General features: G+C 40.0%; 1 protein-coding gene across 1 annotated transcript; it reads left to right on the forward strand.

The window, feature by feature from the left end:
- Window positions 1–3,145: 3,145 nt before the first annotated feature.
- Window positions 3,146–6,515, forward strand: CUNH11orf91 (chromosome unknown C11orf91 homolog). Its single transcript, XM_015830086.1, has 2 exons — window positions 3,146–3,551; window positions 6,430–6,515. The coding sequence occupies exons 1-2, from the start codon at window positions 3,146–3,148 to the stop codon at window positions 6,513–6,515; spliced, it is 492 nt and encodes a 163-aa protein (XP_015685572.1).
- The last annotated feature ends 11,404 nt before the right edge of the window (window positions 6,516–17,919 follow it).

A 17,919-nucleotide genomic window follows, 5' to 3' on the forward strand; every position in this document is an offset into this window, starting at 1 on the left:
TTCTTCTGTAGGTAACGTTAGCAGGGGTGGTTAAGAGACATTAGACTCTCACCACTGGATTCTGTATTTTTTGAATTTGCAAAATACCTGGAATTTATTTTTATTGAATTTTATTGAATTTTTCTTATAATTTTGGATTGAAATATAGAGGAATATAATTTCAGTCAAATAAGAAATGTTTCTATTAATTCACCAATGGAGAGATTACAAGGAACCAGTCAACACCTGACTAAGAAGAAAGAATTTCTTGACAAAGATATGGGATAACCCAAAGAAATATGACAAGAAGGTAGCATGGATTAGGGAGATGGAAAAGAATAAAAAATAAATTGAAATGAAAGAACTTGTAATAACAGCAGAAATGGTGAGAAAAAAATGACAAGGAAAATCAAGAATTGGTCAGGACCAGGTGAAGATGAAGTGCATGATTTTTGATTGAAGCATCTGACTGGTCTATTAACAACTCATTGCCAAGCAATTTATCAATACACTACAAGGAGATAAAATTGAAGATTGGGTAACATCTGGCAAAACCTAACTGATAATGGAAGATCCATCAAAAAGGGGAACACCAGGCAACAAAATGGGCAGCACCAGGCAGGCCAATTACCTGCCTATCAACAACTTTCAAATTGCTGATTGGTGTGATAGTTGATGCAGTCCAATAGCATATAGCAGGGGTGTCAAACTGCCGGCCTGCTGGCCGGTTTCATCATACCAAAGCCACACCCACCCCATTGCCGGCAATGGCAAAAAAGCTCCAATACATTGCGCGACGTCACATGATGTCGCGAGTTTGACATGTCTGGCATATAGCAATAACAATCACACTTAGACTTATATACCATTTCACAGTGCTTTACAGCATTCTCTAAGCAGTTTATAGAGTCAGCATATTGCCCCCAACAACATGGGTCCTCATTTTACCAACCTCGGAAGGATGGAAGGCTGAGTCAATCTTAAGCCGATCAGGATCAAAGGAATGCAACTCCTGGCAGTGTGAGCAGAGTTAGCCTGCAATACTGCATTATAACCACTGTGCCACCACAACTCTAGTTTCTAGTTGAAATCAAGCTGGGCTGAAGAGTCTTTGGTGACACAGACCAACAATCAAGAAGTAAACAATGCCCCAATCAAAGAACTGCCAAACAAGCTAACAGTAAACAACCCAACCAAAGAATCTCCAAGACCACTTCCACCAGCATTAACTGGGCAAGCCACTAGAATATAAAGCCCTTCCTTACTAGCACTGATGTCACCTAGTTTGGGTAATGAAATGTCTGCAAAAAAACAACCAGGCTCAGAAAGCACCAAGGACCTCTCATTTCCAATCATGAGCTACAAATATTCTCCTTTGTTGGTAAAGATTGAGCTGCTGCTGGATGGATTTTCTATGTTTACATGTTGTTTTGGGGACCGTTTACGGATATTTTTGTGCTTTTTTTGTTTTTAATAATAAGCTGCTCAGAGTCACTGGGAGTCACGTAGACTGTAAATAAACAAGATGTTTATTTACAAGCCCATCACTCATTATTTTCTGAAAAATGCGGACTGACTCTTACCAAACAATGGGAAGTCTACAAGCAGAATAATGACAGTAACTTCTCTCTACAGGTAAATAAATAAAAATGAATATTTTTCTGAAAATAGAGGCAGGATATAACCACAATAACCATTGTGATTAATAGCTTGATCCTTCATGAATTCCCCCAAAGTGAATTCCATAGTGTAACTACACAGTGCCTGCAAGAGCTACCGAAAACTATGTAAAAACCTAAGCAATTGACAATTTTTCATTTAATGCAGTACCATACAATTCCCCAAGCGATATATATTTTTAAATTCCAGTAGCACATCAGTGTCAAAATAGCCTAACTGCTTCATTTTCCACAAACAATTATACTTAGTTTCTCAGTTGATTAAAACAATGATTAACCAGTGAAAATTTTGTTACTTAATTACCTGATGAAAAAGTTACTGCCCTGCTTCACATATTATTTTTCCCCTCAAAAAATCAGTTTGAGAAACAAAATGAATATTCTTCAGGTGGGTTATGGCCCATAGTTTTCTTACAATGGAGAATATGTACTAGTGAGGGAATATAGGTAGGATATTAAGCAGCATATTAAATACAATGAACAAGCGCAGATATAAATACCTACACAGGCAGCTATACTGTAAGTATTTGATTCCCTCTGCTGGATGAAACTCAGTTCTGCAGGTTACTCTGAATCATCCCAAATCTGTATTATCTAAAAGTACTTTTTTCTGCAATAAAAAACAATTGCTCACAAGAATGCTAAGAAAACTAACATTGGTAACTATGCCGGATAAAGAGTGCTTAAAATGATGGCTTATATATTTCATGGCCTTCTTGTGTGAGTGACACATTATTTCTACATGATTTGCATATTAACACCATCTTCTCAATAAAAAGTATCACAGGTTTTAGTTTAATGGTAAAAGTAAAAAATATGGAAGAAAAATATGTATAATTTAAAAAAAACATAATGCTAAGGCCTGGTTCTTCAATAAGTTTAGCAACAAGGTGCTTATCATACAGACTGTTCTGAAATCCATCCCCTTTAAAAGAATTGGAAAAAGATTAGGTGGTGAGCTAAGATCCCCTCCTTTGTAATTAACCACTGTCTAAAAGGTATATTTCAGTTTCCTTTTGCTTTGTTTTTTTAAAAAAGGAAGTAAAGAGGAAGATATGGGAGATAAATGTTTGGTAGTCTATGCCTGATCCTTATATCCAGGGACTCCTGTTCCTTCCGTAGTGCTTCAAGAGAGGCACAAAATCCGAGAATGGTCCAACAGAGAAGATGACATGGATGCAGGTAGAGAAAAGGAATATAACAAATCAACTATTTTTTTAAAAAAAAAGTTAATATATTTCATCTTCTAGTTTAAATTTTAATTGATCAAGGTTGTTATGAAAATGAAAGATGCAGAAAGATGAAAGATGCCTGTCCCCAAGGCAAAAGTGGTGTAGATGATTTTTGGGAGCTGAAGTCTACACATCCTAAGGCTGCTGAGGAGGAGAAACACTGCTCTAGAACTTGAAAACTCCATGACACTTTTCTAGATTCTGGGGTTTCCATGGCAGTAGCAGTGCAGTTGCTGACCCATCAGGAGCAACTCCATGAGCCACCAGCAACAGCCTCCTCCACCCCCTCAGCCACCACCCCCTGTATTCTTCCCCTCCCTCTATGACCGAACTACCCAAAGCACTAACCTAACCGATTGTGCTCTCTGGCGGAAACTTTTTGTCCCATTGCGAGGAGGGGAAACAGCACCAGCTGGGCCTCAGCGCCCTCCACCTGGGCTTGGGTTATTTCCACTCACCAGCGAACGTTGTTGCCCCCCTCCCTGGCCAGCTGGCCTAGCTCCCATTCCCTATGAGCCTTTGCGCTTCTTCTGCCCTGCTTCAGAGAGCAATGAGGCATACCAGCAACAACAACCAGATGGGGAAATCTGTGAGCTTGGCATCCGTCTGAAGGAGTTGGAACTGCTGGCCCTCACAGGAGATGGCTCTGACCCACAGCAGTGTGAGTAACTGAATGCTGGCTCCTCATAATCTTGCTTGTTAACACCTTTGCCACCTCAAAGTATGCAAATGTGCAGTTGAAAAAGCTGTGCCATCTACCAAAAACAGAGGATCTTTGTCTTCCAAACAGTCTAGTTAGGACAACTTTATATTTAGTATCTCTTTCCCAAACCCAGATGTCATGTGTCTGAATAACGAAACACTTAAAAGGACTTTCAGGCATATTTTTCCTAAAAGCATTTATTAAGGTTACAGAGATGTCAGTACGGCATGGTGGAAATGCTTAGATCTGAGATTCTTTTCCGTTGCACATACATTCCAGGCATTTTTCCCGCCCCTATTTTGGGGTCATGGTTCACATCTTCCAAATAACTTGGAAGATGTGATTTACTTCCGGTTTCTTTTTCCCGGGCTTTCCTTATTCTCCTCCCCTTTCACTGTTGCCTGATTTAACTATAAAAATACCAGACAGTTCTGCATATTGTCAAAGCAAGAATATACAGTATTTGCAGCATTGACATCCGGCCCCCCTTACAAAAAAGGACAGATCCTGTAAAGCAAGCCAAAGCATATGTTAAGTGTTATCTTTCGGTTTGTTGGGGTGTTTCACATGAAACCTTTTGACCAATCTATTAGCCTTTACTTCACTGGAATATACAGTATTTGCAGCGTTGAAACCAATACTTTGCTTTGAAAATTTCTGTATTTGTCCTATCCGTACCAGAAAGCCTTCCCAACAAGATTACTAGATTATACCTGTGCCTTTTTTTTTTGCACAGATACGAAAACCTTCTTGTTCAAAAGCAATACCATTTGAAGAGGAGAAGCAACTATCTATATTTTCTGCCCTGCATAAATTATTAGAAGTCCAACTTTTTTATTCAAGAAAACTGGCAGTTCCAATCCCAGTACATTCACATAACAACTTAATGAAGTTTTCAAATCATTTCCATTACAAAATATAGTTAATCTGCCAGCCCCAAATCTACCCGGTTGTAATCCCAAATTAGTTTTGAGTACTAGGTGGAGAGGAAGGTGGCTCTCCCTCCAGCCACACAGATTCTCTTGGCTATTATTTTCCAAGTTCTGTCCTGTCATTCATAATTGTCACAGAACACTAAGCTTGCCCCAAAGTTTATCCCAAGATAATAGAAGGTTTAAAGCTCAGTAATAAGATAATGAAGAATTAACATGATAGCTAATTTCTACTACTGGTCCAAAGATTTTGAAAACATTGGGCAGTTCCCTGGTTTGTGACCTAGCAATCCTTTCAGCAATTGAGTCAAGGTCTGAAATCTAGAATCATTCTATCCTGAATATATTTAACCACTCTAGAGTCTCCAATATCCAAGTTTATTTGAATCTTTGAGGATTTTACAAATAACAACTTGTCCTCTTTTTTTTGTTCCTATGCCTATGGAACTGTAAATGAATATCCAGGCTGAATGTTTATATTTTCCATCCTGCCTAATATTATTTAAACCAGTGGTCCCCAACCTTTGCGGCTTGGCAGCCCGGCGGGGGGGGGGGAGAGGGGAATCAGGCTGCATGAGCAGCGTCCAGGTTGGTGCATGTGCACAGCTCAACTTGCGCAGCTTGACTTGCGCAAGTTGAGCTGCGCACAAGTGTGCATGTTCACCGGCCTGCCACTCGCACAAGCCAAGCAGCTGGCCCATGTGTAATGGTGGAGAGGCAATTTTCATTATGTCTCTTTCCCTTTGCAGATTTTTGTGATCTTAGATATTTGTTTTAGGCAGCTAGAAGGCCATACAGGAAACAGACATCAGGAATAAAAAATCCCCCCTTCCATTAACAAGATCTTCTGCTGGATCTTGGCCAATTCATAAAAATAGCTTGCTTAGAATCCAGACCAATGTACTCTGAAACCAAAGACGAAAGAAATGTTTTTAAAATGATTTATAAAAGGTATGTTGCTATGGTGGGAAAAAATTTCTAAAACAACTTCTATTCTTTGTGATCTTTTCAATCAGCCTTTTCTCATTTGATATATTCCAGAAGTGTTACAATGCTTCTCGCATCTGTCCTGGCTAAGCCAGCAGGCCTGGTGAGCATAATGCTGGGCCAGGCTATTTTTATGATTCTTAATACAAATAGATAAGAGGCTTATTCCAAGAATTTTGAGTCAATCACTATGATATCCAGCTGATGTAAAATACCAATTCCTAAATTGATGGGTAAAAAATAACATTTTACAAAGTAAATCTTCATCAAAGTAATTGCAGTCAGATTATTTGAAAAAGAGAAGTATTTGTATCAACTGAAGATTGCATACTGAGTGGGCAGCTATAAGTGTATACTTCTGCCAGAATTGTGGAGAAAATTTAGAAAGCTGTTTTTTTGTGTGTGTTTGTGTGTATTAATTGGTGATCCTTTGGGAGATTTAAGCTGTTAACCCATATGCCTAAAGTCAATTGTGTTCCATCTGTAACAAAAAAAAAAAAAAGCTGGATATAGTCACTCATCTTGGAAAATTGTGAACTGCAAAAAGCTCCAGAAAAGATCATCAGTCATAAGAATAGCTTGGGGGGAGGGAAATACTGTGCAATTTTGATCATATCATATAAAAGCATCACACAATCACTGGGCAAATGAGCTATAGAACAACAACACAGCCCCCAACAACAACCCCTGATAAAGGTACAAGGGATCTAGAATTTGCTCTGTCACAAGTCTTGCGTGGATTCCAAAGTACACCAGCAGGCAAGCCATTTTCCCAAATATTAATTTTAGAATAAGCTCCAAAACCATTCCCAATGTCATTGGGACTTTTTTATTTTTTTATCTGCTGTTACCAGAGAATCATATCTCTTTGCAATAGTATCTGTAACATGGCTAATGTTCAATTCTACATTTTTCAGATAAGCTTCTGAAGGCACTAAAAGATGAAAAGTCACAAGATGAAATGACAAGACTGACCCTGAAGAAACATTCACCTATATCATGAAAGCTATTTACATCTGAGCTGGGGAATTTGTTAGTATGGCAAAGCCAGAGTGAGAGTCATGGGGCCCATAGTCTGCCGATGACCTCCTTGTGGACGGTTTCTACAATATTCTCATTTTGACAATAAAGTTATTTTCATCCACGTTTCTTGGAGGAGGTTAATCGTGAATTGGAATTCCCCAGCTCCTTTCAACTTTTCTTCTTGATACCTAATCTAAGCCTTGTTCCCTGTATCCTGTATGGATCAGTTATCACTATTATTACAAAGAAAATTTCCTTGGAGTTCTCACATATTTCCATGACATATTTCTCTTTCTTCCACAGGAAATTGTGAATCCTCCTCCAATTTTCTGCTTTATGGAAGAACTGCAAATACATTGTGCGGTTCAGAAAAATAATAACACTTGTAGAGAATTACAATTACATTTTAAAAATAATTTTGTCCACAAGATGTCAGTATGCAACAAAACTTCTAAATTCACTTTAAAAAAAAACCCCTTTCCTACTCAGCCACTGAAGTTAGGACTCATTTGGCACAAATATTTGACATACCATGCTATTTTCTTCATTGGCTGCTTATCATCTGCCAAATCATTGGAATTAGAGTCTTCAGTTACATCAGCAGCTCCTCTGCACCATAGTTTTCATTGGTGGGATCCAAATATGTAAACAACCAGTTCTCTGTGTGGATGCCGCTTCTGGAAGTCCATTCTGGGCCTGGGAAACAAAAAATTAGCTACTGGTTCTGCTGAACTGGTGCGAACTGGCTGAATCCCACCGCTGGGTTCAGCACAATAAGCATCCAATTTCAGAATCACATTAAGAATTCTAATTGTACTGTGATAAGGTCAGGCTAATTGTTGAGCACTTCATGGATTGCCTTAATCGCAGAAACTAATCTGTTATTAGGTTAAATAAATGGTGTGGGGGGGGAATGTTTATGTATGTGTATTCAAGTTAGTGCTGATTCCTGGCAACTGCCTAGATTAATCTCTGTAGTTTTCTTGGCAAGGTTTTGGGGAGTGGTTACCATTGCCGCCTTCTTTCTAGGATTAAGGAGAGTGACAGGCCTAAAGTCACCCAGCTAGATTCATACCTAACGTGGAATTAGAATCCAGGGTCTGCCAATTTCTAGCCTGGTACCTTAACCACTACAGCAAACTGGCTCATGATAAGGTATTACTTTCCCATTTCTGGTTGAGTAGACTGTTTCACTTTTAGATCTTATTAGATTTCTTGGATATTAGAATAGAAATGCATGGGGTTTTTTACGCTTTACCTCAAGCAACCAAATGCTTTGGCCCTGAGGATACATGCAGCATCTAAACTGGGACTAATCTGTTTGAGCCCAGATGAAACCCCCCAATGAATCACAGAATCATAGGACTGGAAGGGATCTTTGAGGTCTTCTAATCCAGGGGTCACCAATCTTTCTTGGTTGGCAGATCAGAGGGAAAGGGAGGGGGAAGCATTTTATGCTTGCGCGCATATGCGCCTGCACACGGGGCCACAAGTATGTGCGTGATGCAAATGGAGCGAAGCTAGTGCTTGCATGATACTCGCTAGCCCTGCCCCGTTCTTGTGCACAGCACCATTTCTGCTCCCTGAGGTGCGGCATTGGCCCATTTTCGTGCACCAAGGTGCAGCAGCATTCCATTTTCGCACCCTGAGGTGCAGCGTTGGCCCATTTTTGCACCGCACAGCGCGGCATCCTGTTTTCGCGCCCCACAACCGTCACACTAGTGTGCGTGGGGAGGGGTGGCCAGCCAGCCTGTCCCATGGCCTGGTGGCCAGCAGCCCATGGCCCACTAACGGGCCGCTGCCCACAGAATGGGGACCCCTGTTCTAACCTAATCCAATACTCTATCCAGATGTCAGACTTTCAAGATACATCAAACTAAAAAGTGCCATGTAAGTCAGTATTTATAGTATTGTAAAGTGATAGTAACAAAATCTTGATTCTCCCTCCTTCCCTTTATCTTCACTTGAATTAGGAGGGGGTTTGTCTGAGACATTTACTTGCTTTTTTATTATTAACCTATCCCCTTTTAGCAATAGCACTTAGGCTAATATGTTGCCCCATAGTGCTTTACAACACTCTCTGAGTGGTTTACAATGCCTCTAACAATCTGAGGCCTCGTTTTACTGACCTTGGAAGGATGGAAGACTGAGGCAACCTTCAGCCCCATTAGGATCTAACTCCAGGCTATGGGCAGAGTTAGCCTGCAATACTGCATTCTAACCACTGCGCCACCAGGACTCTTTTATGTGACTGTTGCCTTGGTAGCCATTCTTCCTCCTGTTCCTCAAGGTCATTATTTCCACCCCATAGATCAGGACAAGAATTCTCAGACCATCCTAGGGAAATTGTTGCCCAACCCCTAACTGAAAACCTTCAGTGATGGAACACTCGTGACTCCAGGAGAAAAATTGTTCCATTACTTCCTAATTTAATAGCTATTATGATTATTCCCCATGGCCTTTCACTCAGTGCCCAATTTGAAGAGAATTATACATAGCTGCTCAGAAAGCACAGTTGTCTCAGGGACACTTGATCCATATCATGAAACAAAATTTTCTGAAACAACCTATTAATCTGTACTGTAATTGAAGGAAAGGCCTTGGCAGAAGATTAAGGGTAACATTTAAGGAAATATCTGGGATCTACTTGCTTCATTTAGAATGTCTAATAATTCCTATTTTTCTTTATTAAATTCTGTACCAAGCTATTACTGTAAAGACAGCGAGATTAACTCCTTCAGGCATAATATGTCTATAGTGATATTTTGTGCCTTCCCTCCATTGAATGCAATAAAATCTTCTACTTCAGAAATCTGATACTATTTTGAGTCCTGGGTGATGGGAAGATTAGATATGAAAACATTTAGAGACAAAGCAATTTTGAATTCAGTGTGTTGCCACAAAAACAGGTGGGCTTTGCAAATTGGATTGTTCTACTGTCCATACTCCTGCTTAAAAAAAACCCTCCTATGCTTTTAAAATTACTAGTATATGTTTAGAATGTTAATACATTATTAACTCAACATTGTCTCTGTTAATAGAACAGGTGTTACAGAAGAATATATATTTTACTGTAAAGGTAATAACCTGACATTTGGGATTCATAGTCAAAAACTACCGCAAATATATTTTAGAAAAATTAACATGCAGTCTTCATTATGTCCAATGTTTTGAGCACCAAAAATGAATTCTCTCTCTCTCTCTCTCTCTCTCTCTCTCTCTCTCTCTCTCTCTCTCTCTCTCTCTCTCTCTCTCTCTCTCTCTCTCTCTCTCTCTCACCTACTCTCTCTTTTTAAGTGTGTCTGGAAGGAATAATAACAATGAATCTAATTTCTTTTTTTCTTTACAAGCACTTGGGATCTACTGAATCTTGCACTATTTCTTCTGAAATATCATTTAATGTAAACATGTTGGACAGACTATTCATTTTTATATAATTCTGAATTCACTTCCAGGTAAATGAGAAATTCAGTGCCTTTGAAGGTGCAAGACCTTATAAATAATTTTTTTCAGATGTAACAAAACCCCCAAATAGAAGAATACCTACTTCCAGTGAAGCCAATTATATTTGCTGTATGTATTATTTAAGATTTCAGCAGTGGATAACCTGATGTCCTCAACTGTGCTTGGGTTGCTTGGTGCTGAATCAGAGAACATCAGCCTATCCTTCTGCCTCTGCTATGTCTGCTATGTCTGAGGCAAACTGAGAACTAAGGTCCTGTGCCTAGAGGTGGTCTTTTTCTTTAATATCCTACTTCAAGGAGGCAACCAATATAGTGCATATTGGTGAATATCAGAGAAGTGAAATAACATGCTTTAGGCCAGAAATCATGTAGCTCCATAAGATGGATCCCTGATGTTTACAACCTGCCTTCCCCCTCCCCAACTTGTAAATAAATTCAGGGAGTTATCCATTTAAAATTGCAGAGCTCACACCTTTCGCAGTGACTACACAGACTACACAAAATGTAATTCTTTAAGGTCCTCCATATCTTCTTTGTTTCACTGTGCAGGTGGTTCATTCAACCAATAAGCAGTCAAGCAAGCAACCAAGAGATACAAAAACTCCAGATGCCATTGTCCCAAAGGTACTTTTCAAAAGACAACTGGACATTGTTGTTCCTTGAAGATGTTTCTTGAAGAAATTTCTTGGATGAGAAGCGAAATGTCTTTAAGGAAAAACAAAATCCAGTTGCCTTTTTAAAACAGCACCTTTGGGACAACCATGACCTGGATAACTGAGAATATCAATAGACATCCAGATGTCATTTAATATTGAGAAAGTCAACCTGTCAACCAGTCTACCTATATAACAGAGTCTACACCCTTGAAATCGAGCACCTCATCCATTTTGTAAATGAAAGTATAATTGAAAAGATTCAGTTGTTATACCTCTGTAGTTGGTGAGGTGGGGAATTACCTTCCCAGTGGCCAGGGCTTACTTCCTGTTCACACATTATATTCTTAGGGTAGTTTGCATTGCCCATATTGATCACCATAGCAAAACCCATTTTTCAGACTCCAACATTTATCCAGCAGCTGCATCTCATTTGCATGTGGATGACTACTATTTGGCAGCCAAGCAGCACAAAGAATAATACATTTTTGTTACCACCTGATATTTGGGAAGTTGAACAATCAACGCACGGGTACAGGGAATTGTAAATAGTCAGTGGATAAGTATAGGGAAAAAACAAATGCAGCGCATGGAGTAACCTGAGTGCAGTGTGTGCTTTCCACCTTGTGTACCTTGGGCCGGAATGGAATTTTAACTGAAGGAATCCCAATCACGACCCTTGGGATGCTGCGTCCTATGCTGTAAGGACAGACATGAATGGAATCTTCTTTTGTCGTATGTACAGTTCTGCAAGCCTGCCACTGAAAGAATAGCCAACTATACTGTTTATAGATTGAATCGTGCTTTTGGCATGATGAAAATTTGTCCCCAGGACGGTTTTGCAAAATTTGAAATTGAATTGTATGTATTGAAGCTGTAATTGTTTAAAAGCACAACCTGCTACTTTAAAAAAATAAATTTGCATTCATTTCTGATGAAATAAATGCAAATAGAGACAAAGTAAACAAACTATATTTAAGCACAAGGTCTAAATAAGGCATAGAAGAGAGGAAAGACAGGCTGACCTTGTAAGTTGAAAACAATACTTGCCAAATTCTCTGGGAAATTCTTCTTTGTTGCAAAACTCTAAGGATGGTTTTCTGTTCTGTGTTTGTTCAAGCAGTCTCAATTAAAAAGAAGTTGCTATATTAGAGAGCATACAGTGTTCAAAATTTGAAATTGTATTGTTATTCATTCCACTGTCAACAGCCAATCATGATTTTAACAAAGGAGAACCCAAATAGATGCTGGATATAAAAAAATATTTATGTAGATTGTACATTTTTAAGTAAAGCAGTATTTTTAGAAAAGATTTGCAATCTTTAAAACAAAAAGCTAAGTTTAAGACATATAAGTCAAATATGGATCTTTTAATATTGAATGTAAATCCTATATTTTTAACAGAGACAAGATTAAACATATGCTGGCTGGAAAGAAAAGCCTACATCATATAAAAGATTTTTATATAAATTGCATTCTATTGTGAACTAAAATATAATTTGTATAAATCGTATTGTAAGCTAACACAGATGGTAGAAAAAGCTAAAAGAAATTGATTTCAATGGATGCAGACTAACACTGTTTTTGGAGAATCAGAAGATTTTTTTCCTAATCCAATAGACCATTTACAGAAATTGAACCCCTTTTTAATATATGCTTTAATGGTAAAAAGGGACATTATTGAAAACATATAAAGTATTAATATAACCAAACAGGTGGAGATACATAGTCTTTGAATGAAATAGGGGAATTAGATTTTGAGAAATATAAGATTACCGGAAATATGTGTAGAAAACACAATTCCTAGATCACCCCCTGCACAGTTTTAAAACATATTTAAAGATGTTATATAATTGGGATCTTACCCCAGTAAAAATTTTATGCATAATAAATACAAGTACAAATGAATATTGGAGAGGTTGTCAGGACAACAGTATCTTTTTACATACTTGCTGACCATGCACCCAAATTAATAAATTATGGAATGTAGTATTCCAGGGAATTTTATTAATTACTAATCAAAAATATAGAGATATATTTAGGTCCTTTGCAATTTTCTGGTAAGAATTGAAAATTGAAAAGGCACTATTGCTTGATTGTTATTATTATTATTATTATCGTTGTTAGTTTAGTAATAGCAGGGCTTTTTTGTCATAGAACGCCCAGAACAGAGTTCCGGCACCTTTTTTGGATGGAACCTTGTAGGGTAGGCAAGGTGGGCTGTATGACGTGTATGAGTTCCGGCACCTTTTTTTTTTTTACAAAAAAATCACTGAGTAATATCATCTAAAAACAAATTGATATACTAAAGCAGGGTATACGGTCTTACATTAAACTACATATTGATATCAGTTTAAGAAAATAAGGATTTTTATGTATATTATATAAAAATCATAAATTGACTAATTTGTGTGTAGATATGTAACATATTAGTATAATTTATGCCTGTCTTTTGCAAGATGGTAAAATGAAGTGATCTGAATTTCTATACAGGTTGTTCTTGAGTGACAATCATTCATTCAGCAACCATCTGAAGTGATGATGAATCAGTTGTACCCGTCACGATTGCCATTTGTGACCTTCCTTGCCAGCTTCCCACAAAGTTAATGGGGAATGTCACAAGTCCCTTAAAAGTGTCTCTCCCCCTACTGCCATCGCCTTTGTTTCCTTGTGTGTACACCTTCTTTGCTCCCTTCACTCGCTCTTACAGACACATCATTCCCTACTTCCCCCTCTTTGCACATGCTACATGTTCCTTCCCTCCCTTACATATGCTCACCAGTGACTTCCTTCCCCGGGCCTCCCTGAGCTCATACATGCGCATGTGCCCCTTTTCTTTATGAGTCTCTCAAAGATTCTGACATGCACATACTGCACAGAAAAATTACTCGGAGGGCTGAGTGACTAGCATCAGCAAGGATGTGCAATCATGTGCACAGTTCAAAGGCCATACATTTTACAGTCCTGTGATTTTATTTCTTATTGCACTGCTGCGAAGTATAAAAGCCAGTAGCAGGTACTCACACCATGCAGGGAGATACAACTCTTTTATTGTGAGAATAGATCTAATATGAATAGGAAGGAGATTGAGAGGCCTGCATTATATCAGCAAAGATGTACAAGCTCAGTTGTATGCAAAGCTAAAATGCATTTCCTAGCCTGAATTATGGACCAGTTTTATATCTTTGAGCTTTATTGTTCTCTGTCAAACGGAATTAAGAGTGTAAGAATGCAAATGTAGGTGGTTTTTTAAATAGCTAAAAAGAGATATATTTTGTCAGTTGCTTANAGGGAGGCCTGACAATTTCTGCAAGATTACTTAGCTCTTCTCCATTCAGAGGATGATGTAAATTAATTCAATTGCTATGAAGGCTGTGGAAATTTAGTTTAAAGAAAAATCCCTTTCTTGGAAGGCATAAAGACATAAAGGGCTGGAAACAAGAGAGCTGAAGGCATAAACTAGCTAAGTATGAATGATTAGATAGATAGAGAACACTGGTACAGTGGAAAGCAACATTAAAAAGGCCTAGGATGGATATTGCTTCTTTGAAGTATTATTTAAATCAGGGGTCCCCAACCTATGGTCTGCAGCCCGGTACCAGGCCATGGCCTGTTGGCCACCGGGCCCTGGGAATAGCTGGCAAGCCCCCCCCACTTGTGGTAGCATCATCACGAGGGTGCTAGCAGCCCCATTTGCACATGCACGGGGACACTAGCACCGCCGCCCATGTCACATGGGTGCCAGCAGCTCGTTTGTGCATGCATGTGGGTGCCAGCGCACATGCCATGGGGGCATGTGGCCCACTTACGCACGCGGGCACACACTAGCCCCGCTGTCATGCACGTGCCCATTTGTGCATACGCACACACATTTCCCTGCTGCTCCCTTTTTTTCTGGACCACCAAGCCGGAAAGGTTGGGGAGCTCTGATTTAAAGACTGTTGACTAATTGTGTACTAGTTGACACAATTAGTGTCAACTAGTACACAATTATTATTAGGGAAGGCCTGGATCCAAGGGAGACCACTGTGCCGCAGACTGCCGGTTGTGAATCCCTAGGTGTGAAGTGGGGTCATGGGAGGCAGCAGGGTGTGCTGATTGTATACCTGGCTCCCCACTATGTATCAGCAGCCCTACCCGAGCTACTCAGTGTGATAGCCGAGATGGCGATTGAGACCCCCAGACTGTTAGTCATGGGGGATTTCAATCTGCCATCGTTAGGTGAAGAGTCTTAGGTGGCTCGGGAGTTCATGGCCTCCATGACGGCCATGGACCTGACCCAATTAGTTGATGTCCCTACCCACACCGGGGGACACACACTGGACTTAGTTTTTGCCTCCGGCCAGTGGCTCAGTGATCATGGTTTAGGGGAAATGGTTGTTGAGCCCCTGTCATGGTCAGATCACTCTCTCCTTCGGCTGGCCTTTCCTACCGCTACGCCCCACCTTGGGGAGGCGGAACCAGAAGTGACAAAATGGTTCCGCCCTAGGCGCCTGATGGACCCTGAGAGGTTCCAGACGGAGCTTGGGCCAATACCTGAGACCTTGACCCGCGGCTCGACTGAGGACCTGGTGGCCGCCTGGAATGGTGCGGCCGTGGGGGCCCTGGACCGGGTCGTGCCTTTGCGGCCCCTCACCCGATGCCGCTCTACCTTGGCTCCTTGGTTTTCCAAGGAGCTGAGGGTGATGAAGCGTCGGAAGAGATGCCTAGAGAGTAATTGGAGGGCCACCCGCTCCGAATCCGAACGGAAATTGGTAAAGTCCCATTTGAGGACTTACCTAGTAGCGATAAGAGTGGCGAAACGAAACTATTTCTCCGCTCTTATCGCGTCTGCAGGTAACCGATCTGCCGCCCTGTTTAGGGTGTCCCGCTCCCTCCTTCATCAGAAGTTGCGGGATGTCCCTTTGCAGGGTCGGGCAGAGGAATTTGGGTGTTACCTGCATGACAAAATCGATCGGATCCGGGCTGGGTTAGCCTCCGATTGGACTAGTTCAGGCGGGCCAATGGAGGCAGGTCTTGAGTCCATTTTATGGGAAGAGTTTGATCCTGTGACCCCCGAGGACATGGACAGAATGCTGGGACGGCTGAACACCACCACATGTTTACTGGATCCGTGTCCCTCCTGGCTGGTACTGGCCTCCCGGGAGGTTACACGAGGCTGGCTCCNTAATTGCAGTCAGATTATTTGAAAAAGAGAAGTATTTGTATCAACTGAAGATTGCATACTGAGTGGGCAGCTATAAGTGTATACTTCTGCCAGAATTGTGGAGAAAATTTAGAAAGCTGTTTTTTTGTGTGTGTTTGTGTGTATTAATTGGTGATCCTTTGGGAGATTTAAGCTGTTAACCCATATGCCTAAAGTCAATCGTGTTCCATCTGTAACAAAAAGAAAAGCTGGATATAGTCACTCATCTTGGAAAATTGTGAACTGCAAAAAGCTCCAGAAAAGATCATCAGTCATAAGAATAGCTTGGGGGGAGGGAAATACTGTGCAATTTTGATCATATCATATAAAAGCATCACACAATCACTGGGCAAATGAGCTATAGAACAATAACACAGCCCCCAACAACAACCCCTGACAAAGGTACAAGGGATCTAGAATTTGCTCTGTCACAAGTCTTGTGTGGATTCCAAAGTACACCAGTAGGCAAGCCATTTTCCCAAATATTAATTTTAGAATAAGCTCCAAAACCATTCCCAATGTCATTGGGACTTTTTAATTTTTTTTTATTTGCTGTTACCAGAGAATCATATCTCTTTGCAATAGTATCTGTAACATGGCTAATGTTCAATTCTACATTTTTCAGATAAGCTTCTGAAGGCACTAAAAGATGAAAAGTCACAAGATGAAATGACAAGACTGACCCTGAAGAAACATTCGCCTATATCATGAAAGCTATTTACATCTCAGCTGGGGAATTTGTTCGTATGGCAAAGCCAGAGTGAGAGTCATGGGGCCCATAGTCTGCCGATGACCTCCTTGTGGACGGTTTCTACAATATTCTCATTTTGACAATAAAGTTATTTTCATCCACGTTTCTTGGAGGAGGTTAATCGTGAACTGGAATTCCCCAGCTCCTTTCAACTTTTCTCCAGTATTCATCTTGATACCTAATCTAAGCCTTGTTCCCTGTATCCTGTATGGATCAGTTATCACCATTATTACAAAGAAAATTTCCTTGGAGTTCTCACATATTCCCATGACATATTTCTCTTTCTTCCACAGGAAATTGTGAATCCTCCTCCAATTTTCTGCTTTATGGAAGAACTGCAAATACATTGTGCGGTTCAGAAAAATAATAATGCTTGTAGAGAATTACAATTACATTTTAAAAATAATTTTGTCCACAAGATGTCAGTATGCAACAAAACTTCTAAATTCACTTTAAAAAAAAAAACCCTTTCCTACCCAGCCACTGAAGTTAGGACTCATTTGGCACAAATATTTGACATACCATGCTATTTTCTTCATTGGCTGCTTACCATCTGCCAAATCATTGGAATTAGAGGCTTCAGTTACATCAGCAGCTCCTCTGCACCATAGTTTTCATTGGTGGGATCCAAATATGTGAACAACCAGTTCTCTGTGTGGATGCCGCTTCTGGAAGTCCATTCTGGGCCTGGGCAACAAAAAATTAGCTACTGGTTCTGCCGAACTGGTGCGAACTGGCTGAATCCCACCACTGGGTTCAGCACAATAAGTATCCAATTTCAGAATCATATTAAGAATTCTAATTGTACTGTGATAAGGTCAGGCTAATTGTTGAGCACTTCATGGATTGCCTTCATCGCAGAAACTAATCTGTTATTAGGTTAAATAAATGGTGGTGGGGGGAATGTTTATGTATGTGTGTTCAAGTTAGTGCTGATTCCTGGCAACTGCCTGGATTAATCTCTGTAGTTTTCTTGGCAAGGTTTTGGGGAGTGGTTACCATTGCCGCCTTCTTTCTAGGATTAAGAGAGAGTGACAGGCCCAAAGTCACCCAGCTAGATTCATACCTAATGTGGAATTAGAATCCAGGGTCTGCCAATTTCTAGCCTGGTGCCTTAACCACTACAGCAATTTAGATTTAGATTTAGATTTTAGATTTTATTAAATTTATACCCCGCCCTTCTCCCGGAGGACTCAGGGCGGCTTACAGCCAGTTTAAAACAATGATATAATACAATACAAAATTTAAAAAGATTAAAAATAACTATTTAAATTTGGCCGCTTCTACTAAAAATTTAATTTAAAACCCCTTTAAAATACCCCTAGGCCAGT

The sequence above is a fragment of the Protobothrops mucrosquamatus genome, unplaced genomic scaffold, assembly GCF_001527695.2.
Source record: "Protobothrops mucrosquamatus isolate PMUCROS unplaced genomic scaffold, P.Mucros_1.0 scaffold_19, whole genome shotgun sequence".
In the NCBI taxonomy this organism is placed as follows: domain Eukaryota; kingdom Metazoa; phylum Chordata; class Lepidosauria; order Squamata; family Viperidae; genus Protobothrops; species Protobothrops mucrosquamatus.